General features: G+C 32.0%; 1 protein-coding gene across 4 annotated transcripts; it reads right to left on the reverse strand.

Annotated features, from left to right (window-relative positions):
- On the reverse strand, window positions 1-7905 carry LOC113871106 (CDPK-related kinase 1). 4 transcript variants are annotated; one of them, XM_027507891.1, is made up of 11 exons: window positions 6905-7905; window positions 5076-5206; window positions 4721-4762; window positions 4439-4547; window positions 2934-3012; window positions 2546-2842; window positions 2331-2446; window positions 1438-1545; window positions 1298-1360; window positions 1046-1213; window positions 1-691 (listed from the first exon to the last, which is right to left on the reverse strand). In XM_027507891.1, exons 1-11 carry the CDS (start codon window positions 7385-7387, stop codon window positions 554-556), a joined length of 1734 nt encoding a protein of 577 aa, XP_027363692.1. In that variant the 5' UTR covers window positions 7388-7905; the 3' UTR covers window positions 1-553. The 4 variants fall into 4 exon arrangements, with proteins under 4 accessions (XP_027363692.1, XP_027363694.1, XP_027363696.1 ...); XM_027507893.1 differs by lacking the exon at window positions 6905-7905 and adding an exon at window positions 6152-6186; XM_027507895.1 differs by lacking the exon at window positions 6905-7905 and adding an exon at window positions 5997-6070.
- Window positions 7906-18116: the final 10211 nt, after the last annotated feature.

An 18116-nucleotide genomic window follows, 5' to 3' on the forward strand; every position in this document is an offset into this window, starting at 1 on the left:
AATCCAAACAAAATATAATCCCATAAATGAATAAAAGCACAACATTTTAACTTCATAATAAAGCAAGCCATAGTAACAAAGATTGATAGTACCATCCCTTGTGGCCTTGGATAATAATAACATAAAATACAATAGAAAAAGCTAAAAATCTGTCAACTATCAATGAGTTCACATGATTGGGAAGTTTATTGATAGGTGCCATGGGTACACAAGGGGTAAACCCTAAAAACAACTCATTTTTTTGCAGTTCCGCGGTTCCTAGGTAATATAATTTCTGGTCTAGCTTCATCTGTACAAGCTTCTAACTCCAGAACCACCAACTTCAAGAGAGGAAGAAACAAGGGTTCTGTTTGTAGAACTTGGGAAAAGGGGAACTAATATATGGAGATTTTCCATACACTTCATCAGCAACAAATTCCTAACAGCTACTGCTTTTAGCTTTGCTTTGCTGAAGCCATCATTGACGTATGCTGATGAGTTAGCTCATGCATTTGGATCCCATCAAAATATTTAAGGTCAAGACGAAAATAATAGCGACTATGTTCACATTCTCTCAAGCCTTTTGAAATGCGCGAGAAGAAACCCCATGCAGAAGCCTGACAAACCCCAAGAAACTGAGCTTCCCATCTGAGTGTCTTATCCAATCTTGAAGTACTACATGAACAGGTACAGATGGACTAAGCCCAAGTTCCTGAAACATGTCAATTTTGAAGAGCCTTAGTATCATTATACAAGTTATGATAAAAAAATCTCATTTGAGTATCTGATAAAATGCAGAAAGAGGACAACTAAATGATTGGAGTTGAGGAAAACTCCTCAGAAGGAGAGACAATTAAAAGAGAACAATTATACACAAGTTTGGATAACATGTTCTTGGGAATACTTAATCAGGCTTTGGTTCTAATTATACCCTTAAAAGAACGAAGAAGAATGAACGAACAAACAAACAAAAATGATAGCAGCTTAGGCATAGTGCGCGCTACATATAGAACCATGTACAGCTTATTGATATATTAGAAAAAATGGGTTGTGAAAAAGAGAATACCGAGGCCAACTCTTCAATCATAATTGGTCGATTTCCATCCTTTTCAAAAAGGTCATAGGCATGCCTCGCGTGTTGCTCCCAGCTCTCCATGCCTTCAAGTTGGTGCACACTTATAGCAGCAGCACAAAATTCCTCAAAATCTAATTTCCTATATTGGATAGAACTAACCTGCGACATAAGTAATAAATTAAATTTTCATTGAAGCTAATTTGTTAAAGCACTCAGTGAGCAGTGACGATCCCTCAAACTTACAATATTCACATAATCCAAAACCCGTGAATCCTTTGAGGCATCGGTGGAGCTCCTCAAAACAGCCTGCCAATATAAATAAATGTTAATGTCTGAAAGAAATTTGAAAAGGAAACAACTCTAAACTTTGGATATGTACTGACCGCCTTAAAGTTCTGCATAGAGATTAACCCACTTTTGTTTGGCCCTAACAGAGTAAATTGATCTCTGAGATAAGCTAGCTGAGCTACAGTCAATGTCTTTGCAAGAGCCTGCAAAGATGACAAAGTTTTAATCAATATATATATATATCCATGTCTCTAACAGCAATTACTAATAGCCGCTTCAAGAAATTTGGAATTCATTACACTTGCAAATGAAGACAGGCAATCACACAAAACCTTTCCCCAACTAGTCAGTAAATTAACTTGTACTAATTGATCAGCCTGCAGAGACTTCTATGATTCTCTCCTTCATTTTCTTAAATTTTTGTCCTTTAGACAGGCGGTTTCAGTTTCTACCAATCTGAAATTAACTTGTTAACCTGAAAACCTTAAATTTTTCTCTCTCCTAAATTAACTTGTTACTAATCTGAAAACCTTTAAGAGTTTGTATTTCTACCAATTATAGCAATCATATTTTCTGCTTTCCTTTTATGTTCCTTTCAGGCCCTCTCATTATTATATACTAGATGGAATATTAATTTTGGTAACCCTAGACAAGAAAGAATTCAAATATAAATTCCAAAATAACATGCACGTTAAAATTTGAAAGCTTGACCAAATCCCATATAGTCGAAAAAGCTTTAGTTAATGTCACTAGACCGATTAGAGATACCAAGATTCAATAATGAGATATGACAAGGGAAAAGCTTAGCAGTTTTGATTGACTAAAGCATCAAATCATTTATTATACATGACTAAAATTGTTCGCCTTTCCAAGCAGTTGTCATACTCAAACTCATTTAATGATGTGATAATGCTTGATTAGATAATTTTTAAAAATTTATACAATCTCAAAAGTTTAATCCAAAACCATAGCCATTAACATCACATACCCCTAAAGCAGATTTACGTAAAGAAGATGAGCATATATAAGCTTTAACAAGCTTGTGGATTATCATATCCAAAGGTATCCTTATGTCATCATGATGATTCACCAGCCATGGATGACCTACACATAAAATCAGTCAATAAGCGAGAGAAATCATGAGATCAAGAAATAAGAATATTAATACCATATAAACCACCATGGGAAATGGGAAAGACATACTGAGTGCCTGAGCTGCTGTTAATCTTTTCCGATAATCCTTATTCAACAACCTCTTTACAAAATCTTTTGCATCAGCAGATAAAGAGGGCCAAGGAGCTTCATCAAAACTTGGATCTGCCTTCAGGACAGCCCGAAATATACCAGATTCTGTGCGGGCCCAAAAGGGACGACTTCCACATAAAAGAATATAAGCAATTACACCAATGCTCCACATATCTGCTTCTGTCCCATAAGATCTATGCAAAACTTCTGGAGCTACATAATAAGCACTTCCTACAATATCATTCAACCTCTCATCTGCAAAAAAAACTTCTCAATGTTCGCACTGGTTGCTATATTTTCTGTCAAGAAAATGAGAGAAGTGAAGAAAGAAGGCAGAAAGCCCAACCTGGCTTTACATAGTCAGATAATCCAAAATCAATGGCCTTCAATGTTGAATTTTCATCCTTAGACGTGAATAGAAAATTCTGAAGCATAAAACCAATATTCATGATTAGAAAAATTTAACAGACTGGTGTCATTCAGAATGACCATTAACCTATAAAGAATGAAAGTCTAAACAACACCAATATATGCCATCTCTATATCACTTCATTATTTCCACGCCTGGCATTTGCACAAAAAATTTATTTTTAAAGAGTGAAAGGTATGTTTGAAAATATTCAACATATCATGATAGCATATGATAAACAAAAATTCAAACTCAGTTCAAACATACATCAAGAACATCACCATGAGAGTAACAACCAGATTTCAAAGGAGTTAAAAGCTCAAGCTGAGCATAATAAACACAAGGGCAGTTGAAGTATTCGTCAAACTTATTAAGCATTTCAAAAGAAAATTAACAAGAACAAAGCTTCAAGTCACTAAATGAGATTGGCTACATAGATTACATTACCATACTGAATTCAGCCATTTTAAAAAAATAACAAAAACCTTTTTAATATGGTTATAAGCATATTGGTGTATAAACACTATAGTGTGGTTAACAAGAAAATGTATTAAGTACTTAAACCGTACGGAGACTTTCAGGAGGATTGTGTTAATTTCTGTCTAATATTTTAAGTACAGAAAAAATTTTCCAAGACTAATGATAGCATACCTGCTACAACAAAGGTCTATAAGAGAAGAGTTAGAAAGAATACTAGAGAAGGGGAGGACAAAACAATTGTAACAGAATATTAATGAGTGGGAATTCACATACGAAGAGGGGGTGAAAAATAGAGAAGGAAAAACCAACTGGTATCCTAGGCAGTGTTTGAGAAGTGAGGACAGGTTCAAAGAGAGATCAGGACTCTCGAACATATCCTGGGTCATTCATCTTTGTATTTCTCTGCCCTAATTCAGTATTCCTCCATATCAGGGCAAGGTTGATTCTCTAGGAGATCTTGAGCAATAAAGATATTTTTTTCCCTTCATATTTTCTCTGATCCAGTTTCTCTCAACTTGCTATTGCAGCAACAAAGATTAACGTGAAACATAACAGATAACGGCATTAATAAGAGGGCACCGTACTAGCACCAGATGGTATCCTAACTTCTTTCATGATACACTATCTTTGGCATTCTAAACTTCTACTGCAGAACCATCTATTCTTCTATCTGACTTCATTCTTTCTTTCCTGCCGCATCAGTGCACATGTTCAAGACATACAATCCAGCAAAAAAGAATACCAAGATTGAGGAATTAAGCACCTTCAGTGTAACACAAGGGAACTATTACACCCAAAGTATGAAGCAATAATGAAGCAAACTTTATGCTATTGGCAGTTTATAAAAATGCATAAAAATGTAATTCTCTGATCTACTTAATCCCAAAGACAAAAATGATGATGTCTACGTTTCTTAGCTACCACAAAAATAAAAAAATTAATTAGCTTTATAATTCAATCACCTCTGGCTTCAGATCACGGTGAACAACACCCTGCAGATGACAGAAAGCTACCACACTTAATATTTGGATCATAACAACTCTGGCATCCTCTTCTGAATACTTCCCACCCCTACACACCACAAGTCCACAATTGAATTTGTGCATGGTTAGAATGTCATTAATGAATGCAAGGGTAAAATAATTAAACCAGAATGTCTCTTTGAACTCCCCCCCCCCCCCCTCTTTTTTTCTCTACCTCCCCTTGTGTGGCACAGAAAATAGAAAATTGGCGAATATAGTTACCTGGAAAGAATCCTATCTAGCAATTCTCCTCCTTTGCATAACCTGAATGGCACAGATTACAGATACATAAGAATGTAAGCCCTTAATTTTTAACTTCAATGAACAACTTCAAGTTTCCTGCTCTATAAATTCAATATTTCAAAACAAGCAGCATAATTATTTTACTGCCTTGGAAGTAAATACCAGATATGAAGTCTCATGTCAATCAGTATTAGCAAAAGTGCATCATAATAAGTCTTCCTTTCCCTAGAAAACTAATTCAGATAGAGATTATAACACCACTTGTTCAGTAGTATAAAAGCTTGTAAACGGGATCCAAAATATGGCTACGAAAAGAATGGTAATATCAACTTACTCCATAACTATATAAACATTGTCATCATCTTCATAGGCTTCATAGAATTGCACCAGATTCCTATGTCCTGTTAGAGCCCGCAATATCTTCACTTCTCGCCTTACATCCTCTATAGCAATTGCTGTGGTCATCTGTCAATCATCACCAGTTTTTGTAAGAAAGAAAAAACCACGCTACTGGATTTCATAATCAACAGACACAAGGAGAAGACTGATCATAGTTGGACACTTGCACTCAATAAATCCTTGGAAGGTACTTCATTGATAAAAGAAAAGGGGTTTATTAACCTCAACAATAGGGTACAGTTTACGTATCTAAAAGAATTATGATTTTGTTGAGAAAAAGACATTTATTATATTAAAGAAAGTGTAATAAATGCTTCTCTTTATAATAAAATCTTACTACTTTTAGCTATTTTAACTCAACTGAGAGTTGAGGTTAACAAAACCGTACAAGAAAAAAATTGGGTGCAGTAGACTCCACAGAAATATCAAAATCCCAAATATTTATGGTTCTGGATTTTGCCCATTAAAACCTTTTACACCTGATTCTATTGAAAGAGGCAACCAAAAGAGGTCCCCAAAATCCTCATAAACACGCGATCCAGCATTAGTGTTCAACTTAAACAAAACATATAATGTATTTAGAACCTGTTTGAAAGAGTTTAATTAACAGCTTAAGACTCTGATGAGCTCTTTTCAACTTATTTCAATAAATTTCTTAGTAGAGCTTATTAAAATAAGCTATTTTCAGTTTATCTCAATAAATATTACTATTAAATTTATGATATAAGTCATTATTTAAAAAGAACTTATTGAATAAAAGTTTAAGTGTGTGTTTAAAAAATTTGTAAGCTTAAATCCATATGCACTTTAACATGAAACCAAACACGGTGTAAATAAATTGTACATCCAGACGTACTCTTGTTCCCAAAACAGCTATTCCTACCAAAATGCTATTTTCCCAATTAAAACAATCTTTCTATTAAAAGAGCAGTGAAGGTGAACAACCAAAAAGTCATGACACATACGAAACTTATATAGCAATATACATACGAAACTTAAAAAATCACTGACCGATAAATCCAAAAAAAATGACCAAGATAAAAAACCAAGTGCTAAAAGCATAAACCAAACATCGTCTTAAATTGCGGCCCCCAACCGCAATTGCCACTTCAATATCGCAGTCTTTAAGGCCACACACATTTGATTATTACTCCAAGACTAAAACCAATAATAATAACAGTTTTGCTAACTAATGTTCTGTTAAGAAATCAAAAATATTTTTTAATTAAAAATAACGTTCAAAATAAATTAAAAATTACGGTAAATATACATTGATAATCTTTAATAAGAAAAACTTCTCTTTGAATCCTTTAACCAGTATACAGGTTAATAGCATTTTCAATAAAATAATTCTTTAACCATTGTCTGAGTGCTGCAATAGTTAGCATTATTCTAATAATAATAAGATAAAGGCTAACGAAAAAACACTTGTTAAAAGTAAAAAATAAAAATAAAAATATATATATTATAATACATTCGCACTGATTTCTAGTCCATCCAAACATAATTTATAATAAAAGAAATTTATTAATTAGTTTCTTAGCCACCATCTTAAGATAAATGTTGAAGCCTCTAATAATAAAAATGTTAGTATAAATTGCTACGAAATGAAGTAAATAAATTTAGTAAGTTGAATATTAAGATTTAGAAAGAAAAAAAATGCAAGTTTGACGGAAAAAATGGAAGATTATAGGATTTTGGTGAGAAGTGTAAAGTAAATTCCTAACAATTATGATGTGTTGGGGGGGGGGGGAGGAGGGAGACCTTGGCTTTGGGAATGACTTTGACGGCAACATCGATGCCTTTGAAGGAACCCTTCTTGGCTTTGGCAGAGCAAGTGTAACCAAAATGGCCACGGCCCACTTCTTGATTGAGCTCATAATGGGCCGAAAACTGTTTAGAGAACCCAAAGCTCTTGTCAAGTCCAACAACCTCACACTCGCTTCCTTCCGGAATGGACGCCTCGTTGGGCTTGACGGAGCCGTGGCGCCGAGCCAGCAGCGCCCGAATGTGCTTGGCGGGCGACGGAGGAGGGAAGGGTCGCTTCAAGATCCTCAGCGGCGTCGAAGTCACGCTGTTTGGGTTGGCAGGTGAGGATTTGAACCAACTTGGCAAAGGGCTTGGGCTGTAGAATGGAAATTTTGATGAAGATTTGGTGGTTGTTGACGCTGCTTGTTCACTGCTAAATTCTGTGTTCTCTCTCTCGCTTTGTTGGGTCTCAATGGGTTTTCCATGACAGATTCCCATCAAATCAGAAGCAACCAAGACCAAAGGCCCAACCAAAGTTCTAAACTAGAGAGATCAGGGAAGTCACTAATTCAGAGTCTTTTGAAGCTCAAGCATACAAAATTATCAAAATTTTAAAATGAAATTAAAAACAAAAAGTGAGTAATGTACTGAAGAAAAGAGAGAGGGGGGGGGGGGCGAAGGAAGTGCTTCAAGAAATAAAAGAAAAAAAAACAGTTTTGTTAGGGCTGATGAGGAGAGGAATTTGCTGAATGAAAATCAGGGAAATTTTGTTAGGAAAGAGAAGAACAGGCTTTGGGAAGAGGAAATCTGGAGGAGTGAATCTACTGTGGTTAGAAGGGAAGAGAAAATTATAGAGAGAGAAGAGAGATGATGATGGTGGTGGGAACTAAAGGGAGGAAGAAGGCTTGGTAAAAAGAAAGAAGATGAGAAAAAGTGAGGGAAAGAAAGATGCTTGCTTAGCAGAAGCTGAAAGAAAAAGAATAGCATAGCAAGGCTCCTTTTTCTGCTTTTTGTGTAAGGCTTTTATTTCTTTTATTAATTTTATTTTATTTGGGTTCTCTACCTGTTAGTGGTTCCTTGGTTAACAGTTCTGCGTAGAAATACACTTTATCAGAGAGGCTGTATTGTTTCTTGTCTAACAATAATGCCGAGTGGGGTTCGGTTTGGATCCTTCCAGCCTGTCCTTATTGATCCCAAAAAAACTTAGATGTATCCATTTCATGTGAGAACAACGTAATATGGGGTTACCAAACTCTTTTTCTTTTACAAAATTAATAATACCATTCCTGTTATTAACATTTTCTTTACTACTATTTTCCCCCATTTTAAGCAACTATTATAAATACTTTTGCCTTTAATGACTTCAGCTTTTGTCCTTCAGATTAATTTTAAGTATTCAAAATCATTTTTGTATTATTATTTTTTATTTAAACTCTATGTTATAGGTTTAAAATAATATTTAATTTTTTAAAATAAATAAAACATTTATCGTTCTTTTATATTTTTATTTGATAAATACCTTTAATCCTATGGACGGATGATAATAAAACTGATATTAATATAATAAAAATAAACAAAAGGTAACTGAAGCTTTTGTGCCAAAATAAATAATGTATTGTTTATAGAACAGTTCAAATTTTTTATGTTATATTAATTATCGTATCTTATACTTTATTTATCTCCTTTTATTATAACCTTTTTTATAGAATATTTAGGAAGAAGAATTAATTTCTCAGAAAACAATAATAGTATTAATGCTAATATGATAAAAAGGAAAAAGAAATTATAGCTTTCTCTGTGTGTGTGTGTAGTTAAACTACCAAGTTTGACCTTATTTTATTATTGGCTTTGAAAGGCTGTCTTTTTCTACTTTAATTTTTTAAATTTTTGCATGGTGGGTCTGTTTTGTTTTGCCAAATAAGTGACTCGAGATTGGAGAAACATTTCAACTGAGGGGGAAAACTAAAGCTGAAAGCACATTTATTTGGTCATTTGACTCTCCCTTGAATTATTTTTTTCCTTGTTATAATCATTAACTCATAGAAAGGTTTCTTACATAAATTATTCATTGATTGAGCTGTTCTTTTATTGACGGTCAAGTCCCCAATTCTTTTTCTCTTTTGGAGCTATTCATCAAATTATGTATTACTATTTTTAAGATGCTGCAATGGGAATGTTGTGAACACCGAAAGAAACTTAACCTCTATTTCGTTTCTATGAGGATAGTAAACAATTTTAAATTTTAAATTGAAAAACATAAGAATAAAAGTTTTGGATTAAAATTCAAATAAGCTAATCTTCAACTCTTTGTTCCAATATACTCTTCATTTACACCTAAAAATAAAGTTAGTGACAGAAAGGCTTCAATGTAGTTATTTTAAGACACCTTCATTTATCGATCATCGATTATAGAACTATTGTTTCCGTTGCATCTGTAAACATGAATTCATTCAAAATGTATATATAACCAATAACATTGAAGTAAACATAAATATATCATAATTTTAATATAAAACTAAATCTACTATTAGCATTATAAGCACAAATAAATAATAAAAACATTTTAAAAAATGTATAAATTTTACACACTCAATACTTGAATTCATTTTTTAAAAAAATATATTGAACAGCAAGATTATTCTCAAAATATCTTAAAAACTATTTTTTTGATTAGAATATTTTAAATATTACTGCAATCTTTACACACTTAAATTTTTTATTATTTTACTTTATTATTGTACCTTTAGTATCCATTCAGTTCATAAATTAATATTTTCTGTAGACTACAAAATGTAATTCTCATATATATTTATGATGTTCATTTGAATATTTATATAGTCCATGGTTTAATATTTTATTTATTACCAAACTCTAAAAAAGAAAACGTTCGCACATGGTGGGCCCCATTGGATCAGTGAAGAAAGGGATAATACGGTTCGTTACAATGAAGCAAAGAAGCTGATACATCACATAATCCTCAAGTGAAAACTACTTAATTGATCAAAAACAAAAGGCTGTTAACTTATATTGGAAATTACGGATTGATAAGAATTGACTAAGGACATGAACTGGGGGACAATACACAAAAAGATAAAATAGATTATTGTTTATATTTATGAAATACACGAAAAAAAATATTTTTTAATTTAATATTTTAAATCATAATTAAGCTAAAACATATAAATAATTCATAATGGCAATAGATATTGATCACTGAATAAATTTTCAAGATATCAACATAACAATAATTATTAATTATGGATCAGTATCATATCATACAAAAAATTAATAACGTAAGATTAAAGAATAAATAATAAGTATATTAATTTAAAAGAAAAGCTAACTAATTAAAATCTAAATGCATAGTTTTTGTGTGTGTGTTATTTAAATTTTTTATATAAAGAAATACTCATAAAATTATTTTATTATTATTTTTATATAATTTTATTTTATATTGTTACTTACTGTTACTATATTTATTCCTTATTAGTTAGATATTTTAAAATTAATATAAATATCATTTACTCTGTAATCTTACGTCATTAATTTTTAATCACAAAACACTTGTTTTAAAAATCATATCAACATCTTATGATAAATATATTAGCAATGATAGCAGAAACAGCTTTCGGGAAAAATGCATTTCTTTTAATAATTTAAGATTGTTTGAATTTAAAAAATAAAGAGAAAAATACAACAACCAAAAAATTATAGCATGTTTGTTAATTTGTATTATATTTCATTTTTAAAAATAAAAAGTTGTTTTTAAAATGGAAAATAAATATACCTTAGTAGTTAAAATTCTGATTTTGTTTATTTTAATAATTCAGTAATCACTAAAAGCATTTTACTTATAATATAATATTGTAATAAATAAAATAATAGTAGTATTATCAAACACATTTAAAATTATTTTATAAATAATGTTAAAAGTGTGAAAGGTGAAAAAAAAAAAACCAACGATGAAGATGGGTTTTGTTTAAAAATAATATTTTTCAGAATAAATGATAAACAACCTTTTATTATTATTATTTAATAAAAACAAATGGAGAGAAAACAAAAAAAAAAAAGTACAAAATATGTAAATTGTGTAAAACTAAGAGTTTAAAATTGCATCTAAAGAATCATTTAAAAAGTGAAAAAAAATTCAGATAAGAGTATCAATAAGCTAGTTTGTTAGTTCTTACAAACAGCATGATCTATGGAAAAAAATGAAAGAGCTTTGTATGACTTTATAAAGCACATTACACAAGCTTGTAGGTCAAAAGTCCTTAAAATGTTGTGGATAGTTAACTTTAAGATTGAAGATAATAGAAGAATGTACCAAATGAGAGTCTATAAAATCAAACTAAAAGGCAATTATTACTAATCTCTAGAGATCATCCCCAATTACTTTCCAATAAAATTTATAAAATAATTGTTGGAATCCATGCGACAAGGACCTTGTAAGTGTCCATACCAAAGATAAATCTTCACATTTTCTCCTTCAAAACGAGATATAGAATATGTATTTTACTTTTCTCTTGGAGTTTAGGAAAGAGAAATAGTGGAAGACGAGCATGTTAACTATTAGGAGAAGTGCAAAATAGTTTGTTATAAAATTTTAAAGCTTTTAATTTGAGAATGTCATTGTTGGTGCACCAAACAATCCTCCCCTAAGATATGAAGATTCATGATCTTATTACGATTTCGTTGCACTATTGCATTTGTATGAAAAAAATGAGTTTTATGATCTCCAAATCATACCCATTGCTCTTGAGCCTTTTGAAACCATAAAAGTTCTTCTTGAAAAAGAACATTATTTAATTGTTTCTATAATTTATCTCTAAATAATCTAGTTTGGTTTTAGAACTGTGAGACAGTTCTATTTGAATGCCATGTAGTCGAGAAAGAACGTGATTTTTGCAACGAAAAATATTCCTAAAAACTTTATCATTAAACTGAAGTACATCATCATTTAAATGTGACAAACTATCTATGAAAGATTATTACCTTTATTCTAAGCCTCACAAATTATAGAAAAAATCTTTGAGTGGCCCATGCTGCCTAAAAATGAAAGGGCATTTAGTATGCTTCTAAAGCTCTAGTAGGGAAAGGCACAAGCATGAAGGGTAGTGATCATAATAGACATAACTAAAGGTCTCTACGAAAGCATTAAGGAAAAGATGTCTTCACTCAACATTTGTCAATGTTTGATCTAATATTTTTGAGATTTGGTGAAAGTCATTAATCTTTCTACAATAAGTAAGATCTACTCCTTGAGATCCTCGTTCTAGAAGGTCACATGCAAGCATTATAACAGAAAAATGATTAGCCTAGGCTAAATAGAAATAACCCCTGTGAACCTCATTTGGAAGAAGTATGTTATTAAAGTTACTAATTAGGAGATAAGGCGCTTTAATAGAGCCTAAATCTGAGAGAGGTGGGCTAAGAATTGCTCTCTAACATGAGAGATAGGATTGGCATACACTGTGCTCAAGAACTAAGTTGTCTCGCCATGATTTAGCTTAATTGTAACAACTCAAGTCATAACATTAACTACAATAAGGTAAATATTAGAAATTATTTCCTTTAACACCCATATTCTACATACATGACCATGAACCTTTAAAATACTTACTAATTCATAACTAATTTGTTGTCACAAACCTCTTACTCACTTTTTGAAAATAATAGTGAGTTTTAGTCAAAATACATAAGGAAGGATTATGTCTATGAACCAATCCTTTCAATAGCTCCAACCAATACAACTCTTTGCACCCCAAATGTTCCCTACTAATACATTAATATTTTTGTAATCCACTAATACTAGGATGAAATAGAAAGAGTATAAGATTAAATGTCTTTAGCATACCTCCCAAAGATGATTCACTTTGTTTCTTCGACATAAACATATTTGTTTCCTGCCACATGTACAAAGGAATGTGTTGTTTTTGATCAATTCAAAAAATTATTAATATAAGACATTGAAAGTTCCTTCATAATACCTTTCTATTGGGAAGCTGCATGCAAGTGATTTAAGGGTTTATAAAACTAGAGTTTCTAGATTTTTCAATATGATGATGTCAATATGATAATGTTTCTTCTTTTAATTGACGTGGTACCATTTTTCAATATTGAGCCTAAGATGAGAGGGTTCATGAACATGTGTGTTATTAGTTGTGACAACATTCATAATATTTATTTTAGAACATGAAAATGGTTTATTTGCAAAAATCATTTTTGTTCTTTTGTCTCGTCTTTATTTTTCAGCACATTCTTTTTATATGTCCTCTTATTTAGGACAATAAATCGGGTTTCATGTGCAAACCTTAAATCTTTAGAAATTATTCCCAAATTTTATTGAATCATGATTAGTAGTTTGGGTATCATGATTCCCTCTACTCTGATTAATGCTAGGGTTAACTGCTTTATCGTCTTGTATAGGTTGAGATACTAGTGTGGTGGTAACACAATTCATAAGTAAACTAATATGGGCTGAACAAAACTGTAACACCCTCTTTTTCCAATTATTCAGTAAGTTGAAAATTGTTTTGTATTATACGATGTAAGAGTGTATTGGAATGATTTAAGGGTATTTTGGTGGAAGTCTGATGCAGGGGATCTCGCTCAGGCAAGACAAATCTCACTCAAGCGAGATTGAGCGCCCAAAACCACATGATTTCGGGTCAATCTCGCTCAGGCAAGATGATTCTTGCTCACGTGAGATAGAATAAATTTATCCCAACTATCACCTTGCCCAGGTGAGAGGTGATCTCGCTCAAGCGAGCAGTGATCTTGCCCAAGCGAGTTGAGTCGCTCAAACGAGAACTCACAAGAAAAATGTCCAACTCTCTAGCCATCATCTCGTTCAGGCGAGCTGGACCTCGCTCAAGTGAGCATATCAAGAAATACTTGGTGAGACCACTGTTTGGTGTTCTCGCTCAGGGGAGTTATACCTCGTTTAGGCGAGAAAAGCGTTGCTCAGGCGAGCTGTTCCTCGCCTAAGTAAGAGCGCGTGGGGTTGAGGGGTATTCAAGAAATTTCCAGTATGGGTTGAGCTGTCCCTCTCTCCACATTTATGTTTCTAGTATCAACCTTAATAGGAGTATCTACAACTGAAGTCATATCAAATAAAAAGTTTTCATTATTATAAACAAGATTTAGTCCAAAAACTTTAATTCAAATAAGAGTGTTTTCAACATTTTCTTATGCAACAATAGAACTTTGGCTATAATTAGTAATTATAACTATTCGGATGGCAAGTGTACCATCGAAAAGTAATATAGGGTTTAAAATAAATTCTTGAAATTATCGTCCCACAATGATTGTTTTCTAATTACTAAGAATTTCTCAATTCAATAGTTTGAGCTTCATGGATATAAGATTAATTAAAACAAGAATTTATAAAATCAATTATAAAATTAAGAACAAGGAATACAATATACATCTTGGTTAAACTTATCGGAGATAAACCTAGGGCATATGAGTTTTTTCATTCAATCCTTTATGTAATTTTTCTGTTTAATTCTAAGTTCAATTTTATTGTGATTACCAATCATTCATATAATTATTATCAATACCTAATCCTTATGAAATATTAATATTCTTTTCTCTAAACTAACATTCACAATGGTCATGCAAGATATTAATTCAAGAAAGCATAAAGCACCTATGAACTTGTTAATTTAATAACAATTGGAAGAGAAAGATTGGTTTAGTCCACTTAATCCTTTGTCTTATTTTATCCTATAGATCTATTAACTAATCGAGATATGGTCGTCTGACGATATAATTAATTAGGATTATACAATTATGCACAATAGGATATACAGTAATCATATACGAAAATCAAACATAGATTCAAACTTCAAAATTCTAGAAATTCATGAATAATAATTCCTATAGCCTTAACTATGGACTTAGTTACTCATGCTAAAGGAAAGAACTAAAACAATCATGTGGCTCTGAGCGCTCCATCTCGCTTGAACGAGAGCCTCTACACCATACCTTTACCAAAGACTCATTAAATCAAATTAAAACACATCCCAACATCACTTAATATCAAACAATTTATCAAATAATAAATAAATAAATAAATAAATAAATAAAAAGAGGGTGTTATAGTGTTTCTTCTAGAAATTAAGTATTTGATGTGGAGGTGGAAAGAGGGAGAAGAAAATGAAAAGAAAGGAAGGGTAAGGAAGCAATCCTAACATTATCTTGTTTCTTCTTAGATTCCTTTTTGCACGTAAGCAAATTTTGTCAACAGCATAAGAAAATAAATTAATGTCAAGCACTAAATTGAAACTAAATTTACATATAAGGATTTTTTTTATAATTTTTTTAAATATAGTAACCAAATTATAAATTTGGATTTAGGTATAGTGATCAAAGTATTATTTAAACAAAAATATATAATTAAAAGGCCATAAGCAAGGGATTGACAATTGTACCCAAATTTTACCATTTAATCATATATATATTACAATAAGAGATAACAAGATGTTTCTCTATTAAAAATATTCAATATTATTTTCACACAATTTATGACCGTAGTTAGTCTAAAAATTATATATAATATAAGATTCAAATATGTAACATTTTACTAAAAAGATTCACATCACATATAAAATTATTTTATCACATTTTGAATTAAAATGTTGTATATTACCATTTTCTATATCATAGAAGATTTTCACATTTCTCTTCTTCGACTCTCGAATTACTTCATTTCTAAAGGTAGGCTCCTTTTGTATCCAACATAGATGTTATTCGAATGATTTTTTCCCCTATTATTTTACTTTATTTTATTATTAACTTCGTGGTTCATATTATATTTTAGTGTGATAAATATAATTTTTAAATTTTATGCAGCCTTTTGATTGTTATAGGTATAAAAAAGGTAAAAATTAAATAAACAAATGTACTCGCTTTATATGATAATAAAAATTTTAATTTAAATAACTATTTGAAATTCATGTTAATGTTATATATATATATATATATATATGTATGTATGTATATATATAATTATGTTAATATAGATTCAATTAAATATGAAGTAAAGTAGGATTTTCTAAATTTGTTCAGATAATTTTTTTTCTTCAAAAATAATTTAGATGTAAAAAATAAACTAAAATTTATTAGAATTAGAAATACATCCTCAAAAAAAGGAAAGGAATGAATAATTTTTAATTGAAATTTTTTGGAAGTAAGAAAGGATTAGAGGTTAAAATGCACATGTAGAATAACAAATAAATTACAAATTTTAATGAAAAAGTAAAATTTGATTTGTAATATTGGAAGATGCCATGATTCAAACCATAGATCTAGTAAAAAAATAAAACATAATAAAATTCCAAAGTATAAATTGGATGAACTAAACCACAAGACACTTTGACTTGAGGAACTTTCTAAATAAGACAAATAAATGTAACACTTTAAATTTAATTTTCATAAATAAGAAATTTCGCAAATTTTTGAGATAATAAAATTTTCATTTTTAATTCAAGTTTCAGTAACCATTTCAAATAAAGGAAGGGGTTACAAATTATATCAAACAGTTGCTATAAGACTTATTCAAATACAACGGTTTTCCAAAATAATATCCTAAGTCCTATAGCATTTCCATCCACCCCTTCACTGAGTCCGGTGTTGATCGTCTTGATTACTTGAAAAATGAATGTAAGGGTAAGTATTCTACACTACTTAAAAACACAATCAACGTAGAGTCTCACCTCCAGCACATTTCCAATACATTAAATAAATACCATCACAGGCAGCATTCCATATCCATAGGTACAGTACACAAAACTTGTGCATACACACACCAATCACACTCACTGTGGCACTGTGATCACAGATTTACACTATGAATGGTCGCCGGTTACCCCTGCCTCACGGATACCACGTGGGCAGTCATGGGTTGCTCAGCAAAGATAGCGGTCAGAGGTCTAGTCAGGAAGAGAGTGTGTGGCCCGTGGTGCACCCGTTCTGCAGTCGGTGTCACCACCCTCTTCCCCAAGGTATTTTTACCGTCCTCATCTTCCACATCTCCAATGTATCACTGAACCATTCACAGCACATTACAATGGCGCTAACATGCCCATTTACACATATTTCATTCACGCATGCAGTAATCATGCTTACACACGACACATAGCCCACAATTATCGTTCACATTACACATCCCTTGGGCTCACATTTTCACAATATTCATTCAAATATATGGCACAAGTTCCCATACTTATTCTATCACACAACATTTACATACAATCCAGATCCATCAATTTCGGATCAACACACATCATGTTCACATATCACAGCACATGGCCCACATTACATTTCTCAGCAATTTTCTACCCACTAACTCAACCACAACACAATATTCAGCAAAATAACAACAATTCAAGCACAAAAGAGGAGGATAGAGTCCCCCCTTACCTTGGATTGACGTCCCACGCGCTAAATCCACCAAGAAGTGCTCCCCCTCACGAATTTCATCCTAAACACATGGAGAAACTTCATGAGAACCCAGGGGAACTACAGAAACAGAGAAAAGGGATGAAAAACTGAAACCCTAACCATTAAAACTTTCCTTTAAGCGTTCCCCACACGGATATAACCTTCAATCAAGCTCCCGAACGGCTTTGGAGGCAATTAATCGGTGGAATAGGGCTTTGGGAACGAGAGGATCAAAGGAATTTTGAAGGGAGAGAGAAAAATAACTTTCCCTGAATCCTAACTCCCTTTAAATCCTTTTTGGTCGCGACACTCTCGCTACAGCGAGATATTCTCGCTGCAGCGAAAATCTCAGAGAAAATTGCACTCTGATTTTTGCAGAATCTCGCTACAGCGAGGCCCTCTCGCTACGATGAGACTGCACCCAGAAATGTACTTCAAACTGTCGCTCTGTCGCTACAGCGAGACATCTCTCGCAACAGCGAGAAGGCAACAATTTTGGTCCTTCCTCCCAGGGCCCTCTCGCTGCAGCGAGAACAGCCCAGTATCATGCCCTACATTTAGGCACTTAGCCCATTCTCAACCTATCCAGTCATACATACACATATATACACACATACATATTCACAACATATATCTAAAAATACACACATGAATATACATTTAGATTTATATGATTATCAATAATTAATATTACAAAAATTTGGGGCGTTACAATAAATGTGACAAAAGAAAGAAGTAAAATGTTCCAAGTCATTCACACATCCCTATAAGTTTGATCTAG

Source organism: Abrus precatorius, unplaced genomic scaffold, assembly GCF_003935025.1.
Source record: "Abrus precatorius isolate BTA unplaced genomic scaffold, Abrus_2018 Scaffold7, whole genome shotgun sequence".
NCBI lineage: Eukaryota > Viridiplantae > Streptophyta > Magnoliopsida > Fabales > Fabaceae > Abrus > Abrus precatorius.